The following is a 15,198-nucleotide window of genomic DNA, read 5'->3' as shown; positions in this document are numbered from 1 at the left end:
ACTGGACCATCCCCCGTTTCTGAACCAATTGGATTTCTGAGAAGCAAAACTGACAAGCAGTCAGCACTTGTCTACTCTCGAACGTCTGGGAGACTCCTGAATTTTGCGGACTCCCGGGAGTAAAGGCTACCTTCCCGGATTCCATTCACTTTTCTAGTGAAGTGGGCGGGGCATTTATGATGCAATTCACTGATAATCGCAGCATTGCGCAGAGCGGGGCCATGATGACGCAAATTGTGTGGTGACGCCTCAGTACTTGTGCCTAGACCTTCCCCCTCCCAGGAGATGCCTAAAATCTAGGCAAGTACAGTTGTCAGTCACTGTCTGTCTTGTGTGTTAGAGAAGCGCTGGAGTGGTTTTACATAATTAAATGTGTCCATAATGGTAGCAGGGATCCTAACATGATGCATATATTTAGTTAAGTACAAGCACTCTAGTTATTTCATGCATATCATTCAGCTTTAGGCCATCGGGGAACAAAAATCCAGTTCTTGGAGACTGGAAGGCGTTTTACCAGCCACGTTTTTTGTAAGAATGACCGATAAGCAAATGCTGAATCGGAGTCATTTATGTTTGTTCTTCATCTGTTCTCCATGGCAGTGTGACAATGATATTTTATTGCAGTCACTGATACTAACTCACTAAATGTCGCAGGTCTACACTGGAAGTAGCAGTACCTCATTATTTCTGACATTTTGTTTCTGTTTGTTCACTGCCTGATCAAGCCACATCTCTGGCCTCGAAACTGGTCTGTGTTGACCGTAGTAATCAGCTGAGGATGGACGCAGCCCCTATGTATAAAAAAAACATTATATAGATGCTGCGTTTTACTTTATAGTACAACTCTCTATGGATAAAGTTATGAAGGAGAGGGAGTGTGTGGGAGCGAGTGAGTGGAGAAGGGGAACATTAATAAGGATTATTATTTAAAAACATAGTAACATAGTTGATGAGGTTGAAAAAAGACACCAGTCCATCAAGTTCAATCTATTATGGATCTCCTGCGATCCTGCACTTATATTTGTAATTAATCCAGAGTAGGCAACCGCCCATTTGTTTCAATTTTGAAAATCCCCCCAGACTCAATATTGCAATCCAATTTTTACCCTATATCCACTATTATCCTTTATTTTAAATTAACGGTCGTATCCCTGGATACACCTTTCCGCTAAAAATTTGTCTAACCCTTTCTTAAACATATCTATTGAATCTGCCATCACAACCTTCCCTGGCAATGAATTCCATATCTTGACTGCCCTTACTGTAAAGAACCCCTTCCTTTGCTGGTTGTGAAATTTCCTCTCCTCTAACCTTAGGGGATGACCACGTGTCCTGTGTATGGTCCTTGGGGTAAAAAGTTCCCATGAAAGCTCTCTGTATTGACCCCTAATGTATTTGTACATAGTAATCATATCTCCCCTTAGACGCCTCTTTTCTAAAGTAAACATGCCTAAACTGGCTAACCTTTCCTCATAACTTAATGACTCCATACCCTTTATCAATTTTGTCGCCCTTCTCTGAACCCTTTCCAGTTCCAAATTATCTTTTTTATAGAGTGGTGCCCAGAACTGTACTGCATATTCAAGATGAGGTCTTACCAATGATTTATACAGTGGCAAAATTACACTGTCTTCCCTTGCATCTATGCCCCTTTTTATGCATGCCAATACTTTGTTTGCCCTTGCAGCTGCTGCTTGACATTGAGCACTATTGCTAAGTCTACTGTCTACGAGCACTCCCAAATCCTTTTCCATTATAGATTCTCCCAAATTAATTTCATTTAATTTATAGATTGCGTTCTTGTTTTTGATCCCTGAATGCATAACCTTACATTTATCTGTGTTAAACCTCATATTCCATTTAGCCGCCCAATCCTCCAGTTTATTTAAGTCTCTCTGTAGAGAAGCTACATCTTGCTCTGATTTTATTACCTTACAGAGTTTAGTGTCATCTGCAAAAATAGAAACTTTACTCTCTAAACCATCACCAAGGTCATTAATAAATATATTAAAAAGGAGTGGTCCCAGCACGGAACCTTGAGGAACTCCACTTAAGACCTTTGACCAATTAGAAAATGTTCCATTTATCACAACTCTCTGTTCCCTATTCTCTAACCAGTTTTCGATCCAAGTACAAATTTTGATTTCTAGACCCAGTTCCCTTATTTTGTAAACCAACCTCTTGTGTGGCACTGTATCAAAGGCCTTTGCAAAATCTAAGTAGACCACATCTACTGTCCTGCCCTGGTCTAAGTTCCCACTAACTTCCTCGTAGAAACTAATTAGATTAGTTTGACATGACCTATCCCTCACAAATCCATGTTGATTCCCACTAATAATTTTATTGCGTACCAAGTAATCCTGAATACTGTCCCTTAAAATACCTTCCAGTAGTTTCCCCACTATTGATGTCAGGCTTACAGGTCTATAATTCTCTGATTGTGATCTCGTCCCCTTTTTAAACAACGGCACCACATCTGCTATTCGCCAATCCCTTGGTACTGAGCCTGATGAGATTGAATCTCTGAAAATTAAGAATAGCGGTCTAGCTATTTCCGAGTTTAATTCCATAAGGACCCTTGGGTGTATGCCATCTGGACCTGGAGCTTTATTTATCTTAATATTCTTCAGTCGCCTTTGGACTTCTTCCTCTGACAACCAAGTATTAATTAATGGCATGGTTTCATTTCCATTTTTATGTATTACTCCTGCCATTTGTTCCTCTCTGGTAAATACTGAAGAAAAGAACGTGTTTAATATCTCTGCTTTTTCCTTAGTATCATTTATCAATTCACCCATCTCACTTCTTAGTGGTCCTATATTATCTTTTTTAATCCTTTTGCCATTTATATACTTAAAAAACTTTTTGGGGTTTGTCTTACTTTCTTTTGCAACGTGCCTTTCATTTTCTAATTTAGCCAATCTAATTTCCTTTTTGCATGTTTTATTACATTCCTTGTACCTATGGAAGGACTCCTCTGACCCTTCAGACTTAAACAATTTAAATGCACGCTTCTTCCTTTGCATTTCTTCCCTTACCTTTTTATTTAGCCACATTGGTTTAGACTTAATTCTTTTACATTTATTTCCTATAGGAATGAACTTATACGTGTATGTTTCCAACAACATTTTAAAGACAGCCCACATTTCTTCCGTATTTTTTCCTTCAAAGGCTTTGTCCCAGTCTATGCTCTTTATAGACTCCTTTAGCATATTAAAATTTGCCTTTTTAAAGTTTAAAGTCCTAGTTGATCCCTTATACTGTTGTTTCTGGAAACTAATTTCAAATGAGACCATATTATGATCACTCTTTCCCAAGTGCTCCTTTACTTGAATATTTGATATTACGTCTACATTGTTTGTTATTACTAGGTCCAGTATAGTCCGGTTCCTAGTTGGTTCCTCAACTAATTGGGACATGTAATGGTCTTTTAGCGTGCTCAGAAACCTATTTCCCCTAGCTGTACCGCAGGTCTCAGTACTCCAATCAATGTCCGGATAATTAAAATCCCCCATAATTAAAATTTGACCTAGTTGTGTAGCCTTTTCAATTTGCTGTAGAAGTTGGGCTTCCTCAATCGTACTAATATCTGGCGGTTTATAGCATATCCCTATCAGAAACTTCTCTGAACTTTTTCCTCCGCTGGATATTTCCACCCACAATGCCTCTATATTATCACCAATATTCTCGTATATAACTTCCTGAATACTTGGTTTTAATTCTGGCTTAATATAAAGACATACTCCTCCTCCCCTTTTAATTACCCTATCCCTCCTGAAGAGAGAATAGCCTTCCAAGTTGACTGCCCAGTCATGTGTATCATCCCACCAGGTCTCAGTAATACCTATAATATCATACTGCTCATTCATTGCTACTAGTTCTAACTCCCCCATTTTACCTGTCAGGCTTCTTGCATTTGCAAGCATACACTTAAGTCTATTGCCTCCCTTAGGTATTTATTTTAGCTTTAAAAAGGGCCGCTCCTTATCGGCTATGCTTCCCTTTCCCCCCTCTCCACCCCCTTTACTCTTGTTAAATTCCTCCTTACTACTCTCAATGTCTATCCCATAAATACTTGCTTGCCCCTCCCCCCCGGAGCCTAGTTTAAAATCTCCTCCAACCTTCTAACCATCCTCTCCCCTAGCACTGCAGCCCCCTCCTCATTCAGGTGCAATCCATCACGACAATAAAGATGGCAACTGACCGAGAAATCAGCCCAGTGCTCTAAGAATCCAAAACCCTCCTTCCTACACCAATCTTTTAGCCACGCATTAACCTCCCTAATCTCCCGCTGCCTCCCTGGACTAGCGCGTGGCACAGGTAGTATTTCCGAAAATACTACCTTGGATGTCCTTGCCTTAAGTTTGCGACCTATGTCCCTGAAATCATTCTTTAGGACACCCCTTCTTCCTCTAACTCGGTCATTGGTGCCAACATGCACCAAAACCGCTGGGTCATTCCCAGCCCCTCCCAACAATCTGTCCACCCGATCCGCAATATGCCGAGCCCGAGCACCCGGGAGACAACACACTGTTCGGCATGCACGGTCCCGGTAACAGATTGCCCTAACTACCTTCCTAATAATTGAATCCCCTACCACCACAATCTGCCTGGGTCCCTGAGTAACTTTGGTCCCCTCTATGCTGGAGAGACCATTCCCCTGGTTGCTAGAGGAAGCAGTGTCATCCAACTCTACCAATTCTGAACTGCCTTCCACAGTATCTTCATCCAATCTGGCAAATCTGCTGGGATTGCCTAGCTCAGAACTGGCCTGCCTCTTCCTCCCTCTGCTACCCCTAGTAACTGTTACCCAGCTGCCTACCTGTGCATCCTCCTCTGTCTCTGCTCCACCCTGCTCAGATAACGCATCAACGGTGAGCTGTAAACTCTGCTCCAGGTTGGCAATGTCTCTCAATGTTGCAATGGTCTGCTTTAGATCAGTTACCTGGGCTTCCAAAGAGACCAATTGCTCACATTTCTCACAGAGGTATAAACCTTGGAACACTTGCTCCAAGTGTGCATACATATGACAAGATATGCATTGAGTGAGATCATCAAGCCTGCTACTACTCATCTTATTATGGCTAACCTAACTTCTTATAGCCTACAGTGAACTTTAGTACTAGCCTTTCCTAGCCACTTACCAGATTAAACCCCTTCCTGGATTCAACTCCTTAATGGAACCAACTCCACACTTTAAACAAAAACAGCACTTGAAATCAAAAAAGCAGTGAAATCACAAGCTCAATGAAATCGCTTGCTACCTCCTGTTAAATAGAGCTTGCACTAACCAGCTGTATCAACAGAATTGTTTGTTATTGAATACCCTGATTTAAATGATACAAAACTATGAAATACAAGTATTTAAAATTAATTGCACTTTATATTCACTAATTTTTAAATGCCTTCTCAAATGTGTTATTAAGTTTATAAAAAAATCACATTTACTTACCAGCTGTTTTTCAACTATTAACTTAATCCGTTCTGCCTCCTGTTTTCTTTCTAAATACTCATTCCTAGAAAAATAAAATAAAGTATGATAATCAAGAGCAGGTAAGTTAATTCTAAAAGGGCTCTAAACTTAAAAGAAAATAGTCCACTTTTTTTAAAATCAGGACAAATCTATTTTTTATTTTATTTTTTTAAATCAACTTTCCTCCCCTCAAATGCCAGTCACAGGATTCCAGTACCCGGGTACCCTGCAATTCCTAAGAAAATTAAATCTGCCTCTATGTGCAACAGTCTCTTCTTCCGGGCTGAACACCCTGGAAACCTTCAATGAAAACAATACTCTGTGCAAATGTATTGACAAAGCTAATTAAACAACTTCTGCGGCTAGCGCTTCTCTGGAACTACACGGATAACTGGCATGGGAACCCTACAGCCATTAGGGCAGGTGAGGACTTATGCTCACCCACCGCTTTCTTCTCAACTATTTCCCCATGCGTTATTATTATTATCAGAACGTGTGCGTCTCAGGTTAGAGATTGGGACAGGTGTAGAGTGCATTAGTGTGAGCAGTATCAGGAGTAGGGTAAGTTCTAATAAAGAGATGGGTTTTCAGAGAGCGTCTAAATATTTGAGGGCTACAGAAAAGTCTGATTGGGCGGGTAGGGAATGTCATAAGGGGGCAGCAGCACGGGAGAAGTCTTGTAGGCGGGAGTGAAAGGTGGTTACGAGAGACGAGGTGCAGGTCAGAGGTAGATCTAAGAGGGCAAAAGGGAGATTATTTTGATGAGAGTTGAGATGTATGAAGGGGTGGTGTAAGAAGAGTAATTTTAATTGGATTCTGGAGGTCACATGGAGATAGTGTGTTAGCTGCACAAGATAGTACAGAAGGGGAAGTAGAGATACTAAAAGAGCAGTTCAAAAAGTAGGAAGTGAACCAACAAAGAACTGTATCACAAAGCCAAATGGAGTGAAGGGTGTGTAGGAGAATATGGTATTCAAGAGATTCAAAAGCAGCAGAGAGGTCCAGGAGGATGAGTATGGAGTAATGACCCCTTGACTTTGCTGTAAGTAGATCACTTTTGTGAGAGCAATTTCAGTATATTGTTGGGGGCAGAAGCCTGACTGCAGAGCGTACCTAAGTTTGGATTCAAAAGGGAGGAGAGAAATAGGGCGGTAGTTGGAGAGAAAGGTTCGGGCGAGACATGGGTTTTTAGAATGGATGACGAGATGAGGGCATGTGGGGGCATGTAGAGGGGGAGATGGAGCAGAGAAGTTGGGAGGGAATATGGCCCAGGGGACAGGTTGTAGGGAGAGATAAGTTGACTGCAGAGACTAGGTCTTCGGTTACTGAAGAAAATGAACTGAGGGAGGATTGGGAAATGGAGAAGGTGGGGGGAATTTGGTATAAGGAAATATCTTGTTGCATATGCATGACAGACAAGTGCCAGGAAAGTGTGAGGTAGCAGCTAGGGATTATATGCATATTCGTGTATAGAAGCAATTTAAAATTGTGCAACACATGATAGTTATTCTGAATGCTGAGACAAGATGTTTTGGCAACCCCCCCCTGAGCAACTCCTATTTACCATTTCCACCATTACTTGTTACAGTAAGCCTACACATTACAACAGAAGTGATCCATATGTTGCTTTTGATTTACATTGGAGCATTACTAACCACTGAGATGGGGAATTGACTCTTTGATTTATCTGTGGCCCATAGTGAGGCTGATACACATAGGGTCGCTGTTGTACATTGTTCAGCCTGGCATAATAATGGTCATATTGTCCACGTAGCCGTCCAGCTGCTACCTTCTGTAGAACCTCCATCCTATTCTGTTCAGGCACCTAATGAAATCAGCAAAAAGCACAAACTCGATTATTTCCTCAAGCTGGAGGTGTAGGAAATGTTTCATGCAATATTACTAGATACCAATGAATCACCTTGACAGGATTGTATTGCTGCAATTGTGAAGGTGGTTTCCATTCATTCCTGTAATGGTATTCCACTCGCCTTGAAGGTGTCACTACGTTTTGTCTCTGAGGATCCGGAACTCTGACCTTTTCAGTTTTTGGAACTTAAGATATAAAAATAAATAAAATAGGTATAGATCTGAGAGGTTTCTATAAAAAAAATGCCCTTCTGTGCCAATTTCTGAATGCTGCAATCAGCATCAGATATTTAGGTTCGTAACTGAAACCACTTTTTGTGCATCAGCCGATCGGCGTATTGTGTACTATATGTTATTGTGAAAAACCATTTCTGTAGGCAAAGGGGGAGTACTGCTAAAGCACATAGTTTGACATACTGGTTTGTCATTCATCTTGTCCAATGTAAGAAAAAAAAAACACCCTACTGGGGAGGATGGATCCTTCATTCTGTCAAAAATCACATGCATTAATAAATCACCCCCAAAAAGGTAAAGGTAAGCAGCCTGCAAATCTTCAGCGGCAATGGAAATACAGGCTCTCACAGACAGGACCATTTATTTCATTAGGGCCAATATGTAGATGAAAATTTATTCAGCTCACAAGGGCATTTGTTTTTGTTTGTTTTTTATAAACTTTTGATTGGGGTAACAGAAATCTAACAATAATCACAAAACATATCAAACAATGCAAAAAAAAAAAACAATAACGTATCTCTGCATAATTTAAAACATTAATAAATAAACAATGTTTAAAATGAATGAATGAGCAATGGATTGTTAACAATAACAAAAATATCAACAACTTAAATATACAGAAATTATAACAAATAGTTTGCCAACATTTTTGCTGAACAGTGTTTGATGCGTTCCAGTTGTGGCCAGATTTGTTGACACCATAACCTTATGTGATGGATTTGTAGTAACTTGTCTAATATTAAAGTGAATGTTATTGTTGTTTCCTTTTACAATAATCTCTGTGCTACTCCTATTCTGCCATCAAGATTGGGGGATCTTCAGGTAGAAGTTTCGTCTCATACCAAGTGGTGTCTTTAAGGCAATGATAAACATGTTTCTGAATTATAGGTGGCAGACCTTTAATAAAAGGTCCCATATTTCAAAAAGTTTATTTTTTTTTTAATATGTGAGTCTTTAGGCTTTGATGCCTCCAACCATTCCATCCGAAAAACAGAAAAGAAGAGTTTGTTTTTGAATACATTTAAACCATGTGGTTGGTCTTGTAACCACCATTTTAAGAAACATTTGCGAAGAGGTCATTTGTTGAGTATTATGCTAGAATATTTTACTGCCTAATAGAAAAAAAACTGATTATATAATACATAGGAATATTAAAAAAATACAGTGTTACGTTCCCTCTAAATAATTGTCAGTTACCTGGTGACTGCTTAGGTGGCTCTCGGGGCTGTTTCACTGGTGCAGGCGGTTTCCTGTGTAGTACTGTATGGCTAAACTCCTCCTTTAATAGCTAGAAAGCCAGTAGATAGTGTTATTTATAGATTGATGTATAAACAGTGTTTATTAGAACAAGGTTAGGTCTTTACCAGAGCTGTCTTAACGCATGGGCACGCTGGGCAGTTGCCCGGGGGCCCTACAAGCATAGGGTCCATTAGCTTGCCAACTTTTCAGTATATAATTTCGGAAGAGTTATTCAGACCCTTCAAACCCTCTTTATTAAAATGTTTAGGTAGAATAATCACCTCAGTATCAACTGTTAAGTAAAGTTCTTCTAATATTTTAAACAGTCCATATCAGTTGCCTCCCCCTACCTACTAAATGTAAATAATGAAATAAATGTAACAGAGCGCAATGAAGTTTGAAGGCTATAACGAGGCAGTGGCTTTGTTTTGGTTTTCTTTTACCCTGTTCTGCACCCTTTGATGCAAAAATATCTCCTTTTCTTACAATTCCTCCCCTCGCCCCCCACCGCTCACACATGCTACAAGTAGGGCCCCAGTGCACTGCTTTGCCTGGGGGCCTATAATTCTGTTAAGACGGCCCTGGTCTTTACATTGTATTTTTCCTGTATAAACTGGACACTCCAGACAAAAAGTTTCCTCATTCCTCAAAACCTACCCTGTGCTATTTTGTGGCCATCAAGTGAAGTAAATTAAATGTGTCTGTTTCCAGTGTACTCCTCAACAGCACACAATGGAGGCAGACATTACTTGTGCTGAACATTGTTTAAAACATTCTTTAGAATGCCATCTATCAATTTACTAGGAACCAGTGATTCATTGTGTGGTGTAGATACACTTCAATCCGAGCAAATCAGAAAACGGAATATGGGGGAGATAAGAATTCTGAATTAAATGGCTACGTGAAATCTGAGACAAAATAAGAGCACTATAAAAGTGGAACCTTACGCACCTCTGGACTCAAAAAATTGTTGATGCACTTTTGTAGAAAAGGCTTCTTCAATATGGAGTTGATGGATGGTCGGTCCCGTGTGGATATTTTAAAGAGCTGAGAGATTAGGATCCTAAGATCGTACGAATACCTTGAAGAAACTTGCTCATACCGACCGCGGCAGATTTTCAGCACCAGTTGACTCATGCTGTCAGCTTCAAACTTGGTTAAAAATGCACAATATTTGGTGATTTAAATGTGACATAAAGAAAGATGCTACAGTTATGAAGAAAATGACAACAATGAAACTGGGCCTGCCACCTACACACATTGGAGGTACCCATCTTGGGGGCTGAACCAGTGACATCACTGAGGCAATGTCTGACTAATATTCATGAATCCTTACATATTGGGCAGTACGGTGACTAAGTGGTTAGCACTTCTGCCTTACAGCACTGGGGTCATGAGTTCAATTTCTGACCATGGCCTTATCTGTGAGGAGTTTGCATATTCTCCCCGTGTTTGGGTGGGTTTCCTCCGGGTGCTCCGGTTTCCTCTCACATTCCAAAAACACACTGATAGGTGAATTGGCTGCTATCAAATTGACCCTAGTCTGTGTGTGTGTCTATGTGTGTGTTAGGGAACTTAGACTGTAAGCTCCAATGGTGCAGGGACTAATGTGAGTGAGTTCTTTGTACAGCGCTGCGGAATTAGTGGTGCTATATAAATAAATGGTGATGATGATATTCACACAGTGCTGATTCCTAGTGAATGTGAGGGCTATACAGCCTGAATATTAGTCAGCCTACAAAACAGTTGCCCCAAAGGAGGCAATCAATATGCAGCACAAAACTCTTTTTCATGTTGCAGCCATGCACCTAGGTTTGTCCTGTGCACACGACACCTGTTCTCCACTCTTGGATGACGCCTTTGCAAACTAAAAGTGCACCTAGATGTATAAGAAGGAGGAAAAACACTGTGCACAATGTATAATATAATAATTTCTGTTTTTCTGGTAAAATACTGCTCGGTTTATGTATAAAAATAGTCAGGTTCTGGGCGCTTGTAAAGGAAAGATATATCAATTTAATATGGATAGGTCCACAATACGCTCCGGCCGGAACGAGACAGCTTAGATGTGTTAAACAATTAACATGCATCAATTGACACTGCCGAAAACAATGATAATGGTAAAAAACACTACAAACTCAGTGTGATTGCAAATATGGTTAGAGTGCACTTGCAAGCTACTAAAATATGAAATGACAATTGATATGAACCGCAAAAAGAAAATGTAAGGAAATATAATGTCCAGAGTTGTAAAATAAAAATGTTGGTGATGATGAAAAATGCAAGCAAAAATGAAATTGGTAGCCGTTACTCACTGCTCGGTTTAGCCTAACCTGGGATAAAATTAATCAGGAGACATCAAGTTTGGTACTTTTCTGTGTCTGAAGTTTTGTTTTACACAAAGGGCACCTAGAAATGGACTTTTCTGCTGGAGTGTACCCAGAAGGCGTAAGATTCATACTATTAATATTATAGGATGAGACCAAGCCCTTTTGCAACGCACCCTCAGCACATCAAGGACCACTAGTAAAAAAATTCAGCCTTTTATCTTATTTAAATAATTCTGCTCTGCAAATGGAAATCTTGTTTGTGCCCTGTTCCGTACTACTAGCCGCACCGGTGTGCCCACTAAATGCTTAGCAAGTAACATCCCCCCATCCCTCGCCCCAACTCCCATCGGCTTCCACTCCTCCATAAACACGATCCTCTTACTCTGAACTCCTATGCGCCTTGGCAGATATCTAAGCATACAGAATGTCCACAGAAAACTTTCAGCTGTGCATTCGCTGCCTTCTGCTTTGTTCATGGTCCTCAATGTGTGCAGGTGAGAGGTCTACTTTAACTTCTAATACTGGAAAGAAAATCTTTTAATCGGAAAAAAATTCATAGCCAGAGATTTAAGACATTTTTAGGAAACCATAACTAAATCAATCTGTGGTAAGAGATGGAGAAATGAAAGTGGATAAGACCGCAAACTGATGAAACATGTATTTTATTGTCTTGTATGTTCCACAGAATACAAGTGACTGTTGTTAAACTACAGCCGTTCTATGCTTGGAATGCAATTTCTAAATACTAGTATCCACAACTATACAATGTGCCTACGTTGCAATATATGCTACTCACCGGATGTTTAAGTGTACACAGTTCATACAGCACACACCCTACAGACCAGACATCCCTAAAACAAAGAGGGAATAGAAAATTAACTTAAGTAATAGCCTGGACACTGGAGTGAATATACCAACTCCCCCTCTTGTATTACCTGTATTGTGAGCTGGGAAGCAAAAAAAATGTATATTGAAATGAAAACTGTAAATCCAATTACCAGATATCAGTTCTGCCCCAGGACTCATGGTAAATATAGCCCAGAATGAAGACTCAGTAGATGGGGCCCATGTGTTTGTGCATAAAACACTAAAATAAAACCACATTGTCTTGTTGTAACTTACGTTTTATTGTTATAGGGTCGATTTTCACAGATTTCTGGAGAAAGATAATAAGGCGTCCCTACACATGACCGGGCCAGCTCCATGGTGCTTTGGTGGAAACAACAATAAGCAAAACCATCAGTATAATTATCATCATCTTAGCAATTATTAAGAATCATTTACAAATCTCCTAAAATATGGGTGCAGAGCATAATTGTTGGTTTATGACATCACACATCTATTTATACAATATTTCATGTGTACAGAAAAGTGGGTGGCTTAGAATATCAAGATGGACCTCGGGGGGACTATTGGAGCCTTCTTTGAAGAATGTGAGATAGTGGCAGACACACACGTTTTGTAGCACAAAATAAGAAGATTTTTATACAATAAATCTGTTTCTCTTTCATCCTATCTGGGGGACACTGCTATCATTAGGACGTTCAAAAGCAGCCCCCCCTAAGGGTGGGACCGCTCTGACAGCCCAGCACGTAGAACACTACGGCCAAAATTGGCGTCTGTAGACGCAAAGACATGGAATTGATAGAATTTTGTGAAAGTATGGGCCGAGGACCAGGTGGCTGCTCTGCAAAGCTGGTCTACAGAGGCCCCATTCTTCACTGTCCAAGATGCCCCCATCGAATGGGTGGAATGGGCAGTAAGTCAACCTGGCACAGGTCGGTTAACACGGACGTAAGCCTGTCTAATGGTTGCCATAATCCATCTTGCAATGGATTGCTTTGAGGGTGGCCATCCTCGTTTATGGGAATAAAAAATAATAAATAAAAGAATCTGTGCACCGAATGTGGAGAGCCCTGACCACATCCGAACACTCCATCGAATTTTGTCCAGAAGACGATGCCCCCGCCTTAAACATTGGAACCACAATCTCTTGGTTAATGTTAAATGCAGAAACAACCTTCGGTTCAAACAAAGGGATCGTAGAATTGCTCTGTCCTCGTGAATAAACAAATATGGCTCACAACAAGAAAGTGCTCCTAACTTTGACACTGGCGTTCCTTCTGACGATGCAATTGCCAGAAGGAACGTTACTTTCCACGTTAAGAACCTTAAATCTGCTAAATGTAATGGTTCAAAAGGAGGTCCCTTAAGCAAATCAAGTACAAGGTTGAGATCCCATGGTGCTGTAGGCAGGACATAAAGAGGCGGGATAGAAGGTGGCTGGATATGCAAGACTCCCTGCAGAAACGCCCTATTATCCGGCATGTCCGCCAATCGAAGGTGAAAGAAATCCCGAAAGGGCGGATATGTGTACTTTTAAAGAGCCCAAATGGAGACCTGCATCCAGGCCAACCTGGAGGAATGGCAGGAGATGGGATAGACGAAATGCCCTGATATTTAGGGGATTCTTCCGGGTCAATAATAGCCTCACCGTCCTCTTCTGATGATCATTCAGAATCAGAGAAGGATAGGAGAGGATTTGCAGACCGCAGCCTCTTATTTCTAGACAGTATAGGTCCTGGTGCATCTAGAAACCGGTTTAATCTATCTAGGCCTCTGACCAAGGCTGAGCACCAGGCTGGTTCTCCAGAGGAAAGGCATGGGTTAGCGAGAGAGGATGATGGACCCACCACTTCAAATGTCTCCGCGGTCACTGGAATCCCTACTGTCACAGGAAGGGCAATAAATTTCTATTGACAGACGTCACCATGATGTCACCCTGCAGTGACGAACACTTCTCCAATCGGAATCACTTGCTGTCAGCATGGTGCTTCCATCAGAGATCTCCAGCATCGGGTTGAAAGTAAGTCTGTTTATTTTCCAATTTGTTTTTTCAGAATTTCAGATTTTCTTGTAGGCCTTCTCCATGTCGGAGTAGAGGACATCGGTAAAGCATACCCAACCCATGTGCAATGCTGGCCATGTAAAACAATGTAAAAACTACAAATTGTACACATGTATTTTAAAGTGACTTTTTACATTGTTCCAGTCACAAAATCAAATATGCACATTTGGGTAGAAATGTATTCACAGTGGGTCCACATGTTAACAAATGTATAAATTACCATTACTGTTTGTTAGTAATAAATATATAACTCAAACTTACTTGTTCAACATTTTAGCTATGCCAAAGTCTCCCAGTTTGGCCAATGTCCCATTATTGGTAAGAAATATATTCTGCAATGTAAGACAGGTGATATGAGGGCACGATAGCAACGTTCTGTGGAAGATTATGGGCTCAGTGCACAGTAATATACAGCTATACCTGAGCCTTTATGTCTCTGTGAAGGACTTTGCGATCATGGATGTGCTTCAAACCCAAAGAAATCTGCACAAACCAGCTGAGGATCTGTAATGAGAATAGACATGTACACTTACATGTGTGTTAGGTCCAGTGAGGTCTACAGCAGAGCGCTAATAATGATTTAAATACTTTTTTTGCACCTTTTCTTAAATAAACATGTTGGATGATGAATACACTTCTGGAAGTGATACTGGTGTCACATACTTAATGTGGGCAGGTGATTATATACACTTCATATAGCAGTGTTCTCCCCAGCACCTATTTCCCGGATGCTCCACCCGGCTGGTTTTACTTGTTACCCGGCTCTTGGAGCCCAGCATAGTCCTATTATAATAGAATATCCCTTTGTTTCTCCTATTAGAACAGGCAGTATGTGAGCACTACAGCCAGCAGTGTGTATTAGACCACTGACCACCAGTCTGACCAGTCCAGGCAGGTGTGGGCAATAACCTCCAACATTTTTCAATATTAGTACAAAGTATTACAACTGCCCCCACCCGGCTGCTTCTTAATGCCACCTGGCTGGTAATATGTTCTGGGGAGAACACTGTATAGTGATATACCCATGGTCATAACACGGTCCTTTTGAACATAGTGTAGTCATCTAAATTAAATCTGAGTATACTACAAACACCAGGGGTTTTCATTTCCACTGTGCACCGAGCAGGTTGATTTCAGGCTTTCCT

The 15,198-nt window shown here is 40.7% G+C and overlaps 1 protein-coding gene across 5 annotated transcripts in view; it reads right to left on the bottom strand.

Moving 5' to 3' along the window:
• Positions 1–15,198, bottom strand: part of LOC142141005 (serine/threonine-protein kinase Nek5-like) — a 54,433-nt gene that overhangs the window by 23,280 nt on the left and 15,955 nt on the right. For all 5 annotated transcript variants that reach the window (XM_075199058.1, XM_075199059.1, XM_075199057.1 and 2 more), the window contains exons 5-14: positions 14,474–14,557; positions 14,315–14,385; positions 12,268–12,354; positions 11,942–11,996; positions 9,767–9,967; positions 8,774–8,864; positions 7,395–7,528; positions 7,129–7,298; positions 5,453–5,516; positions 678–791 (exon numbers count right to left, since the gene is read on the bottom strand). In XM_075199058.1, coding sequence (XP_075055159.1) covers positions 678–791; positions 5,453–5,516; positions 7,129–7,298; positions 7,395–7,528; positions 8,774–8,864; positions 9,767–9,967; positions 11,942–11,996; positions 12,268–12,354; positions 14,315–14,385; positions 14,474–14,557 — 1,071 coding nt within the window. The remainder of the gene's footprint in view (positions 1–677; positions 792–5,452; positions 5,517–7,128; positions 7,299–7,394; positions 7,529–8,773; positions 8,865–9,766; positions 9,968–11,941; positions 11,997–12,267; positions 12,355–14,314; positions 14,386–14,473; positions 14,558–15,198) is intronic.

Source organism: Mixophyes fleayi, chromosome 2 (genome assembly GCF_038048845.1).
Source record: "Mixophyes fleayi isolate aMixFle1 chromosome 2, aMixFle1.hap1, whole genome shotgun sequence".
NCBI lineage: Eukaryota > Metazoa > Chordata > Amphibia > Anura > Limnodynastidae > Mixophyes > Mixophyes fleayi.
This window is presented reverse-complemented; position numbering and strand designations above follow the sequence as displayed.